Source organism: Ictidomys tridecemlineatus, chromosome 11 (assembly GCF_052094955.1).
Source record: "Ictidomys tridecemlineatus isolate mIctTri1 chromosome 11, mIctTri1.hap1, whole genome shotgun sequence".
NCBI classification, from domain to species: domain Eukaryota; kingdom Metazoa; phylum Chordata; class Mammalia; order Rodentia; family Sciuridae; genus Ictidomys; species Ictidomys tridecemlineatus.
The window spans coordinates 73,424,343-73,437,148 of NC_135487.1; the positions used below are offsets into that span (position 1 = coordinate 73,424,343).

At 37.5% G+C, this 12,806-nt stretch overlaps 1 protein-coding gene across 9 annotated transcripts in view; it reads left to right on the forward strand.

The window, feature by feature from the left end:
* Positions 1 to 12,532, forward strand: part of Lrrc8d (leucine rich repeat containing 8 VRAC subunit D) — a 112,636-nt gene extending 100,104 nt beyond the window's left edge. For 8 of the 9 annotated variants that reach the window (XM_078026694.1, XM_078026690.1, XM_013359736.4 and 5 more), the window contains one exon: positions 9,572 to 12,532. In XM_078026694.1, coding sequence (XP_077882820.1) covers positions 9,574 to 12,150 — 2,577 coding nt within the window. In that variant the 5' untranslated portion in view covers positions 9,572 to 9,573 and the 3' untranslated portion in view covers positions 12,151 to 12,532. Of the gene's footprint in view, positions 1 to 809; positions 833 to 9,571 lie in introns of those variants that run through there. The other variant, XM_078026695.1, reaches the window with a different exon arrangement.
* Positions 12,533 to 12,806: the final 274 nt, after the last annotated feature.

Below are 12,806 nucleotides of genomic sequence, written 5' to 3' on the forward strand. Positions count from 1 at the left end.
CTCCAGGAAAAAAAAAAAAAACACTCAAAGTGAGTAAAGGGAAGAATAGAATTGTCAAATTTTGGTCTAAGATGCCCATGTTACAGGTGGAAAGAAGGGACTTGAAAGATGCAAGCAAGGCTCTCTTCGTAATCCCACTGGCTACATAATAAACTGGGTAAAGTTAGGATTATGAGGGTTAGACTTATGAAGGCTTCACTCTAGGCTTGGGCCAGCTGTCTCTGGAGCTTTAGTTAAGGTCAGGTAGCTGCCAGACTCTAATTGTAGGGGCCAGTAAGACCTTTGCCATTATCCCCTGTTTTATGTTTTCTCTAGGATGCGGTTCTCAATAAGGGCAGCCTCTGGTTTTAAATTATTCCCGTTTACAATCCCCAGAAGCTGTATCTAGCACATAGCAAATAATCTGTAAATATTTGTTAAATGAAGTTTCTAGCGGAGAGTGTGTTAACTAAGTGGGCTTTGTAGGAACTAAAGCATGGTGATATTCTGTTGTCCAGAGTTTGGGATTTAGGGTATGCCAGTGACAGTGTGTTGAGGAGCACCGGGGGTCCTGTGAGTAAAAAAAAACGTGGAAGCATGGACTTGGAGACTTCTTTCTTTTGACCCATGAATAAGTTCTCCTCTTCAAGCTCTCAGACATGAGCCTGGGTTTTTACAAGTGAGAGCTAGAACAAAAGGCCAGGAATTCACGGTAATATATTAACACATTTTTGTTAATTCTTAAGCTGCTTTGCCTTAGATCCATTACCAAGTATTTAAGAGTTTTGTTCCTTAGCTTTGAAGCAAATTTTCTCTGAGAATAGCAGTGCTCTTGGGAGAAACTACTAAAGAGGTACCAAAATATTCCTTGTGTAAAGTTCTTTTTATATTTCACAAGTTCTAAATTTTCTTCAGAACTCATCTTCCAGGTGTTAAATGGATTTTATAAAAAGTTTTTGGTGATTCACAAAATGGGTGGATTTTGCCCAGTGTGAAATCAGATAATAGTAGGTTCTATTTAAAAAGTGTTTCATTGGGTGAGGGATGTCCTTTCGAGGTAGAGCACTTGCCTAACATAAGCAAAGCCTTGGCTGCCCCAAGAAAGTCTTTTTTTTTTTTTTTTTTTTTTTAATTTAGGGGTCCCCCTGTCCTGCTTTTAAGAAGAAAAAAAAATCATCTTATATTTTGAAGCCTTGGTAAGTTGCTGAGGCTTGCCTTAACTCGTGATCCTCGGATCTGCCTCAGCCTCTGAGTACCTGGAATTATAGGCATGTACCACCTATCACCATTCCGGATATTATTTTCTTAAATTGTAGGGATTTTTGATATCTGACTTGGGTGTTTTGTGAGTCTGTGTACTTGCATGTACATGCTTACATGTATATTGAGTGTTGGGGAAGTTTGTAGTGATGGTAAGATTTATTGTTCTTAAAGTTTTAATTTAGGTGATCATATTTTTCAGTTTGATACTAGAATCTTGCTGATTGCTGGTAATAATCTCATTGATTTTTGTTTTCCAATGTGTAGTTAGTTAACCGTTTTACACTTCTATCAAATGTGAACAAAGGACAAGATTTAAACTCAGGTCTCTGGGGCATCAAAGTTGTACCCAATCTAATATAATTTACTCCTTTCTAATATAAGTAATTTTTTTGAGAGAGAGAGAATTTTTAATATTTATTTATTTATTTATTTTTAGTGTTCGGCAGACACAACATCTTTGTTTGTATGTGGTGCTGAGGATCGAACCCGGGCCGCACGCATGCCAGGAGAGCGTGCTACCGCTTGAGCCACATCCCCAGCCCTATAAGTAATTTTTTAAAAATATTTATTTTGGGGGGCTGGGGATGTGGCTCAAGTGGTAGCGCGCTCGCCTGGCATGCGTGCGACCCAGGTTTGATCCTCAGCACCACATACAAACAAAGATGTTGTGTCCACCGAGAACTAAAAATAATAAATAAATAAATATTAAAAATTCTCTCTCTCTCTTTAAAAAAAATATATATTTATTTTTTAGTTGTAGTTGGACACAATACCTTTGTTTTATTTATTTATTTTTATATGATGCTGAGGATCGAACCCAGGGCCTCATATGTGCTAGGCAAGTGCTCTACCGCTGAGCCACAACCCCAGCCCATAAGTAATTTTTATTTACATGTTTTTAAAAGAATATGTGATATTGAATAACACATTTTTTAAATTATTGTTTTTTTTTTAGTTATACATCACTATAGAACCTATCCTGATATATTTATACATGTATGGAGTATATCTTATTCTAATTAGGGCCCCAGTTTTGAGGATATATGTGATGTTAAGATTCACTGTGGTGTATTCATATATGTACACAGAAAAAGTAAGCCAGATTTATTTTACTGTCTTTTTTTTTTTTTTTTTGTGTGTGTGTGTGTGTGTGTGTGTGTGTTTGGTGCTGGGGATCAAACCCAGGGCTTTGTGCATTTGAGGCAAGCACTCTACCAACTGAGCTATATCCCCAGCCCTTGTTTTTTCCTATTCCTATCCCCACTCACTTCTCTTGATTCCCCTTTGTCTAATCCACTAAACCTCTATTCTTCCTCCCTACTCCACCCTGTCCCCTTGCTGTGGGTTAGCATCCACATATCAGTGGAGTATTGGGCCTACATTTTCTTATTCTTTATGCAGGGTTTCTGGTCTAATACCTGGGTCTTTGATCCACTTTGAATTGAGTTTTGTGCAGGGTGAGAGAGAGGAGTTAAATTTCATTCTACTATGTATGGATTTCCAGCTTTCCCAGCACCATTTGTTGAAGAGGCTGTCTTTTTCCCAGTGTGTGTTTTTGGTGCCTTTATCTAATATGAGATAACTATATTTATGTGGATTTGTCTCTGTGTCTTCTATTCCATTGGTCTCCATGCTGTTTTTTTACTACTATAGCTTTGTAGTATAATTTAAGGTCTGGTATTGTGATGCCTCCTGCTTCGCTTTTCTCTCTAAGGATGGCTTTGGCTATTCAGGGCCTCTTATTTTTCCAAATGAATTTCATGACTGCTTTTTCTATTTCTATGAAGAATATCATTGGAATTTTAATAGGAATTGCATTAAATCTGTATAGTGCTTTTGGTAGTATGGCCATTTTGACAATATTTATTCTGCCTATCCAAGAACATGGGATATCTTTCCATCTTCTAAAGTCTTCAATTTCTTTCTTTTCGTGTTCTGTAGTTTTCACTGTAGAGATTCTTCGCCTCTTTTGTTAGATTGATAACCAATTTTTTTTGAGGTTGTTATGCACGGGATAGTTTTTATGATTTCTCTTTCAATTGCTTCATCACTCATGAATAGGAACACAATTGATTTATGGGTGTTAATTCTGTTTCACATCATCAGCAAATAGTTCGAACTCTTCTTTTCCTATTCATATCCCTTTAATGTCTTTCTTTTGCCTAACTGCTCTGGCTAAAGTTTCAAGAACTATGTAAAAGAGGGCATGCCTGTCTTGTTCCAGATTTTAGAGGGAATGCTTTCAGTTTCATTTAGAATGATGTCAGCTTTGGATTTAGCATAGATAGCTTTTACAATGTTGAGGTATGTTCCCCCTGTCCCTAGTTTTTCTAGTGCTTTCAACATGAATGAATGCTGTATTTTTATCTAATTTTTTTTCTGTATCTATTGCGGTAATCTTGATTCTTGTCTTTAAGTCTGTTTATGTGAAGAATTACATTTATTGATTTCCATTTGTTGAACCACTCTTGCATCACTGGGGTGAACCCCGCTTGATTATGGTTCACTATCTTTTTAATGCAGTTTTTGTATGTGATATGCCAGGATTTTGTTAAGAATTTTTGCATCTATGTTCAGCAAGGATATTGGTCTGAAGTTTTCTTTCCTTGATGTGTCTTTGTCTTTTGGTATCAGGGTGATACTGGTTTCATAGAATGAGTTTGGAAGGGGTCACTCCTTTTTTATTTATTTCATGGAATAATTTGAAGATGATTGGTGATAGTTTCTCTTTAAAGGTTTGGCAGAACTGGGCTGACAATTCACATTGTCCTGGGCTTTTCTTTGTTGGTAGGCTTTGGATGGCACCTTCAATTTAATTTCTTCAAATTGGTCTATTTAAATTTTCTGTATCCTCCTGGTTCTATTAGATCATATGCCTCTCAAAATTTGTCAATTATCTTCCAAGATTTTTTAATTTATTGGAGTAAAATTTTCAAAAGAGTTTCTTATTATCTTCTGTATTTCAGTAGTGTCTGTTCTGTGGTAATTTTTTCTTTTTCATCATGAGTTTTATTGACTTGATCTTTTTTTCTCTTTTGGTTAGCTTGGCTAACAATTTATCAATTTTGTTTATTTTTTCAAAAAACCAACTTTGGTTTCATCGATTTTTTTTTTTAATTTTTTAAATTTCAACTTTATTGATTTCAGCTCTGGTTTTAATTATTCCCTGTCTTCTACTGATTTTGGTATTGATTTGTTCTTATTTTTCTAGGGACTTGAGATACAATGTTAGATTATTTATTTGGTGTCTTTCTGTTGTTATAATGAACGAGCTCAATGCTATGAACTTTCCTCTTAGAACTGCCTTCATAGTGTCCCAGAGATTTTGATTTCTTATATCATTATTCTCATTTACCTCTAAGTGGCTTTTTTATTATTATTATTTCACCACTGATTTCTTCTGCTGGCATTCCTTGTTCAATAATGAATTATTTAATTTCTAGGTGTTAGAGTAGTTTCAATTTTTTATCTTATCATTGATTCCTAATTTCATTCCATTATGATCTGATAGAATGCAAGGTATTGTGTCTACTTTTTGGTCTTTGTTAAGAGTTGCTTTGTGGTCTAAGATATGGTCTGTTTTAGAAAATGATCCATGTGCTGCTAAAAAGAAAGTGTATTCAGTCTTTGGATGAAATATTCCATATATGTCTGTTAAGTCTAAATTATTAATTATATTTTTCAGTTCTATAGTTTATTTATTTAGTTTTTGATTGGAAGATCTATCCAGTGATGAGAGAGGCCCCCAGTATTATTGTGTTGTGGTTTATTTGATTCTTGATGTTGAGAAGAGTTTGTTTGATGGCTTAGATGCTCCATTGTTTGGGGCATAAATATTTACAATTGTTATTTATTGTTGTACATAATTCCCTTAAGCAGCATGAAATGACCTTCTTTGTCTCTTCTGATTAACTTTGGTTTAAAGTCCACTTTATCTGATATGAGAATAGAAAACCTGATTGTTTACAAGATCCATGTGATTGATATGTTTTTCCTAGTCTTTTACCTTCAGTCTGTAGATGTCTTTGCCTGTGAGGTGAGTCTTTTGGAGATAGCATATTGAATTTTTTAATTCAGTCTTCCAGCCAGCCTATGCCTTTTGATTAATGAATTTAGGCCATTTACATTCACTGTTCTTATTGAGAGATGATTTTTATTCCCTGTCATTTTGATTTATTTCTAGTTTTTAATTTGTATTAATTTCTCCTTTGATTGACTAATCTTCTAGTGTAATTTCTCCATAATTTAGTGATTATGTTTTGTAGTACAGGCTTTCTAGTTGTGAAATTTTTTTAACAAAAATTTGATTTTCCATTTCATCCTTAAGGTTTGGGAAATTTTCTGATTTTATTTCATTGAAAAGATTGTACATTCCTTTACTGTGTGTTTTAAAAGCCTTCATCTGTCCCAAAGAATTTTTAATTTGGCCTTTTTGCATCCCATATTTCTTGAAAGTTCTCTTCATGATCTTTCAACATCTTTTCTCTGGGGTCAACTTTTTTTTTTTTTTTAGGATTATATACATTTGTCTTCATTGCCTAGAACTCTGTCTTCCAAGTTGTCTAATCAGCTGGTGACGCCGGCCATTGGATTAATTGGGTTTATTGATTCCTTCATTTCAAGTATTTCCATTTGGTTCTTTTTTCATTCCTTCTCTTTATTGAAGTAATCTTTCATTTCCTGTATTTTCTCTCTGATTTCACTCCTTACATCACCTTTTACCTCACAGATCAGTTTAACTATAAACTTTCTTAACTCCTTCTCTGACATTTTCTCCACTGTGATGTCAGTGGATTCTATTATTGAGGTATTTTGGTTTGTTTGTGATGGTTTGTTTCCTCACTTCTTCATATTGTTTGTGTGTCTACCCACTTATCAGTATGAATGTGAAGCAGTGGAGTTTCTACCCTATGACGTGCCTGAAGTTTCTAGTACCTTACAGTTTAGGGAGAGACAAATAATAACAACAACCAATGCATTTGACTAAATACTTAGATCCTGTTATAACATCTACAGCGTTAATCGGCACAATAAACAAAAACGGTGTGATAAGCAATTGCCAACAATTAACTTTGACAAAGCATTTTTTATTTCAAAAGGTGAACAGGGATAATGCGGAAGAGATGAAGAGAGAATCAAAAAGAAATAGATAAGTGTAAAACAATACAAAACAAAACTACAATATACCAATCAAAAACCCTATCCCTCAAAAGACAGAATCATGAAAAATAACTGTCTTCAGAAAATACAGGAAATGAGAAAAGAGGCAAATATGTACAAAGGTTCATGAACCATTCAGCACACAGGCAAACAATCAAAAAAAAAGAAAGAAAAGGATGAGAAGGGGGGGGAAACATTTCTTGATAAAAAATTAAGGAATTGTTTCCTTATGGTGGTCAAAAATTGTCAGAGTATAGGTTCATTGCTCCCCAATGTCTTTCTGTTTTTTCTTGAGGCATGTACTGCACATGAGAGTAGTAGCCTCAGGCTGTCAAGTTCTTTTCTCTTTATGTTGCTCCTCAAATTACTAGTTGGAGTTCAAATTCTTGGTTTCCCTTCTCAGCCGCGTGGCATGGAGTGGGTTGGAGTATATTGTCTGCTCCCCTCTCAGGATGAGGTCGCTATAGAGTTCTCTGAGCAGAGTGCCTCTAGGTGGAGCTCCTGAAGGCAAGGTGTAGATCCAGGTAGGTCACAGATTCTTTAGCTGAATAGCAGTTAGTCTGAAGATTTAAAAATCAGTGCACCTCCAGGGCCCAGCAGCTGCCGATCTACACTGGAAGACTGCACTTCAAGACCCTGGGTTTGACTTGAGTGGTGGAGAAGCCAATCCTTTCTTTAGTTATAAAGACTGAAATTGGCTTGCTTATCTCCTAGTAAGTCTTTTTTTTACATTTGGATTTAATGACCATCTTTGGAGGCTTATTTTGTGCCAAACTGTGAACTGGGTGTTCCTGATACATTACCCTGTGAGGTCGTTATGAAGATTTTATAAATGAAGTATAGATATCATAGAGGAAGGAGTACATGCTAAAGATTTTTCTCCAGAACAAGTTCTATGTAATAATGATAACATGTAGCAATCATCTTAACATTTGTACTTGAATTAGACTGTGGCCTAGCATGAATAACTATAATAGGCTGTAGCCATACCTACTTTCAATATACTTTTTCTGTTGAAAGATGGTATAGTTTCAGTTGCTCTCATATCCTCACCAGCACTTAGTATTATCTGTCTTTTTCAGTTTAGGGATTTGGGTGGATTTTATAATACTATAAAATATTATATTTTGGAAATGGAGCCATTTACTTTGCCACCAAAACCTTAAACTCTAAATTTTTCATATGTTCATTTTCAGGAATGCATTCTGTACAAACACAGGGATGGTGTCAGATATAAAGCTCCTGAGATAGTGCATGGTATTTGGCAGGAAGGTGATAAGCAATAACTATTATTATTATTATTACTAACTGCTTTCTGTACTCTTTCAGGAGTAGATGTGGGGCAAAAGGTAGTGCTTCCACGGTAATTAAAGAGAAAATAAAACTTGACAGAAGGGAAGTAGACTGAAGGAAATGCAGGGGCACAGAACCTCCAGTGGGGTGGCAGAGTAGACAGTGTGCTAGAGAAGAGCTCACCTGATGTTGGAGTTTCTGTGCTAGTAACTATCCAAAGAACATTGGTGACTTGTCTTTTACATTTTGATTATTTCAAACTATTCCCTCTCTCTATTTCCTTTTCCAGGAAGCCGTTCAGTGAAAGAATTCAGCTTAATAAAATGTTCCTCTGCCTAATACCATAGGTAGACAGTCACCAAGTGTTCCTGGAACTTTTATGCAGATGAAGGTGATGATCAGAATCTTGTACATTCTGTTACTGATTGAGCACTGCTATGTATCCAGTATTGGATATATAGGACACAGAAGGAAGATGGACACAGTCCCTGTACTTACCAAATTGATAATCTAGTGGGAGATCAGACAGGCAGTGTGATTGGGTCATGATGGAGAGAGGGGCAGAGTCATGTGGGAGTCCCTGACAGACACCTGACAGCCTAGTGTCAAAAGGGGGAGGAAGTATTCCAGAAAGAGGAAACAACAAGGGGCCAAACTCAGGGAGAATAGCTTGTTAGAAAAACTGAAGTTACTGACTTAAGAGTGTGGGGAGGGGAGGAATTAGCCAAAGGACCTGCAGTAGGGTGGAAGACTGACAGGTTGGAGGAGGTCAAGAGTGGAGGTGGGGATACCAGCTGAAATAATCAAGATGCAAAAGACAGCTAATGTTCTTAGGACAGTCACTGTCAACATTCACTTCTCAATTCAATCCTCCAACCTTAACAGCTTGTCTAAAACCTGATAGAAAAAAAAAAATATATATATATATATATATTTTCCCCCTGTTATCCACACAAATGGCCCTTTAAAATTATGGTCCTAGGTGGACCATCAATTTTTTTACCAAGAATAAACTTGTGCAAGGCATAGTATCCATGTACTTGAAGTAAAACTTCTTTGCAGCCTGTGAGTCAGTGCTGTTTTGTGATCTCTAGATTGGGACTGAAATACTCATGGCATGAGATAGAGTTGTTTATCTTTTAGTTTGGCGTACTATGATTCCAGAGTATCAACTATATGTTGATAAATCCTAAGTATGTATTCTATGACTTCTCTTCAAGTCTGGAACTTTTATTTCAACTGTTCGTGGACACTTCCAGCACAATAATAAGAATTAATATAAACAGATAACAAGTACTTGGGACCAGAGGGTATGCTAAGGGCATTTGCATTCTTTCCTTATGAAGCCTTTCTGACAGTCTTTAGAAGTTGCAGATGGGAAATACAAGGCTTAGAGAATCACACCTTTGGTAAATGGCAGGATCAAGTCTGGGATACATGACTGTCCAGAGTTGAATAGTACATGCAGACCCTTCCACTTGGGTTTTTTACAATAGAAGTCATCCCATGCTCCTGCCCTGAATTTAAGTCTAAACCTTAGATCAGTCCAATCCATAACAAATGGATCCCGCTCTCCTATCCTCCTCCAGATCCGGTCATCACTAGACTTCGAGCAGACTGTCATCATTTCATACCATGCAATCCTTGTTTTTGTTTCCTTTTTCTCTTGCAGTCGGGGAGAAACAGCTATAAACAAATGGCCATTTGCTTCATATATATTCCTCTTTGTTTATTTTTACTATGCTTATCTTGGATGAAAAGATAGACCCTGTATGAGGACTCTTTAGTTTGGAGCAAGCATGGGGTTTTTTCTCATTTACCGTTGTCACTTGCATTTCTATAATAATGTCTTTTTTCTCTCTCTTTCATTTTCTAGGAATGTTTACCCTTGCGGAAGTTGCTTCACTTAATGACATTCAGCCAACTTACCGAATCCTGAAACCATGGTGGGACGTGTTTATGGATTACCTGGCTGTTGTAATGTTGATGGTAGCCATCTTTGCCGGAACCATGCAACTTACCAAAGATCAGGTGGTCTGCTTGCCAGTACTGCCATCTCCTGTAAATTCAAAGACACATACATCACCAGGAAACACTGACATCACCACCGAAATCCCGAAGATGGAAACAGCCACTCACCAAGACCAAAATGGGCGGACAACGAACGACGTTTCCTTTGGCACATCTGCTGTGACACCTGACATACCTCTCAGAGCCACGTATCCTCACATGGATTCCACAGTTCCAAGCCAGGAGGAAAAGAAAGAGAAGAGAGATCCCACGGGCCGAAAAACAAACTTGGATTTTCAGCAATATGTATTTATTAATCAGATGTGTTACCATCTGGCCCTTCCTTGGTATTCTAAGTACTTTCCATACCTTGCTCTTATACATACTATTATTCTCATGGTCAGTAGCAACTTTTGGTTCAAATATCCCAAAACATGCTCAAAAGTAGAGCATTTTGTTTCAATACTAGGAAAGTGCTTTGAATCTCCTTGGACTACTAAAGCGCTGTCTGAGACAGCCTGTGAAGACTCAGAGGAAAACAAGCAGAGGATAACAGGGGCCCAGACTCTACCAAAGCATGTGTCCACCAGCAGCGATGAAGGGAGCCCCAGCGCCAGCACCCCAATGATCAACAAAACTGGCTTCAAATTCTCAGCTGAAAAGCCTGTGATCGAAGTTCCCAGCATGACCATCCTGGATAAAAAAGATGGGGAACAGGCGAAAGCCCTGTTCGAGAAAGTGAGGAAATTCCGTGCCCACGTAGAAGACAGTGACTTGATCTATAAACTGTATGTGGTCCAGACAGTTATCAAAACAGCCAAGTTCATTTTTATTCTCTGCTACACTGCAAACTTTGTCAATGCAATCAGCTTTGAGCATGTCTGCAAGCCGAAAGTCGAGCACCTGACTGGTTATGAGGTGTTTGAGTGCACCCACAATATGGCTTACATGTTGAAGAAGCTTCTCATCAGTTATATATCCATTATTTGTGTTTATGGTTTTATCTGCCTCTACACTCTCTTCTGGTTATTCAGGATACCTTTGAAGGAATATTCTTTCGAAAAAGTTAGAGAAGAGAGCAGTTTTAGTGACATTCCAGACGTCAAAAACGATTTTGCGTTCCTCCTGCACATGGTAGACCAGTACGACCAGCTCTATTCCAAGCGTTTTGGTGTGTTCTTATCGGAAGTCAGTGAGAACAAACTGAGGGAAATCAGTCTGAACCATGAATGGACATTTGAGAAGCTCAGACAGCACGTGTCCCGCAATGCCCAGGACAAGCAGGAGCTGCACTTGTTCATGCTGTCAGGGGTGCCCGATGCCGTCTTTGACCTCACAGACCTGGACGTGCTAAAACTTGAACTGATTCCAGAAGCTAAAATTCCTGCTAAGATTTCTCAAATGACCAACCTCCAAGAGCTCCACCTCTGCCACTGCCCTGCGAAAGTGGAACAGACTGCTTTTAGCTTTCTCCGAGATCACTTGAGATGCCTTCACGTGAAGTTCACAGATGTGGCTGAAATTCCTGCCTGGGTGTATTTGCTCAAAAACCTTCGAGAGTTGTACTTGATAGGCAATTTGAACTCAGAAAACAACAAGATGATAGGACTTGAATCTCTCCGAGAGTTGCGGCACCTTAAGATTCTCCACGTGAAGAGCAATTTGACCAAAGTTCCCTCCAACATTACAGATGTGGCTCCACATCTTACGAAGTTAGTCATTCATAATGACGGCACTAAACTCTTGGTACTGAACAGCCTTAAGAAAATGATGAATGTCGCTGAGCTGGAGCTCCAGAACTGTGAACTAGAGAGAATTCCACATGCTATTTTCAGCCTCTCTAATTTACAGGAACTGGATTTAAAGTCAAATAACATACGCACAATCGAGGAGATCATCAGTTTCCAGCATTTAAAACGACTGACTTGTTTAAAATTATGGCATAATAAAATTGTTACCATTCCTCCCTCCATTACCCATGTCAAAAACTTGGAGTCACTTTATTTCTCCAACAACAAGCTCGAGTCTTTACCAGTGGCAGTATTTAGTTTACAGAAACTCAGATGCTTAGATGTAAGCTACAACAACATTTCAATGATTCCCATAGAAATAGGATTGCTTCAGAACCTGCAGCATTTGCATATCACTGGGAACAAAGTAGACATTCTGCCAAAACAATTGTTTAAATGTGTGAAGTTGAGGACTTTGAATCTGGGACAGAACTGCATCACCTCCCTCCCAGAAAAAATTGGTCAGCTGTCTCAGCTCACTCAGCTGGAGCTGAAGGGGAACTGCTTGGACCGCCTGCCAGCCCAGCTGGGCCAGTGTCGAATGCTCAAGAAAAGCGGGCTTGCTGTGGAAGATCACCTTTTTGACACTCTGCCACTAGAAGTCAAAGAAGCATTGAATCAAGACATAAATGTTCCCTTTGCAAATGGGATTTAAACTGAGATACTACATGCACATCCATGTGCAGGAACAACTTCCTAGATTGCAAATGCTCATGTACAAGTTATTGCAAGATAATGCATTTTAGGAGTAGATACATCTTTTAAAATAAAACATGAGAGGGTGCATAGAAGGCTGATAGAAGACATAATTGAATGTTCAATGTTTGTAGTGTTTTAAGTCATTCATTTCCAAATCTTTTCTTTTTCTCCTCTTTTTTTTTTTTTTTAATTTTTTCTTCTGGGGAAAGAGAAGGAAAAATTATAATCACTAATCTTGGTTCTTTTTAATTGTTTGTAACTTGGATGCTGCCCTACTGAATGTTTACAAATTGCTTGCCTGCTAAAGTAAATGATTAAATTGACTTTTTCTTACTCTACTACCTTTTTTGAGGTGTTTGATTTGTTTTGTTTAGCTGATGCAATATTGCTTTACTCAGATTGCTTAAGACACATCAGGTCCAAACCTATAAATTTAGATTTGCTGACATATTGATTTCTTTCCTGTTTTAATTTAAATAGCACCTCAAATAAGCACTTCTTTTAATATTTGCTAAATGCTGCTTCTTTGTAGAATCCCCTATGGATTTTACCCTCTTGAAGGCCTGAGATGTAGTAAAAGGTTGTAGATTGTTGGGCCTTTTTGTTTTTCTT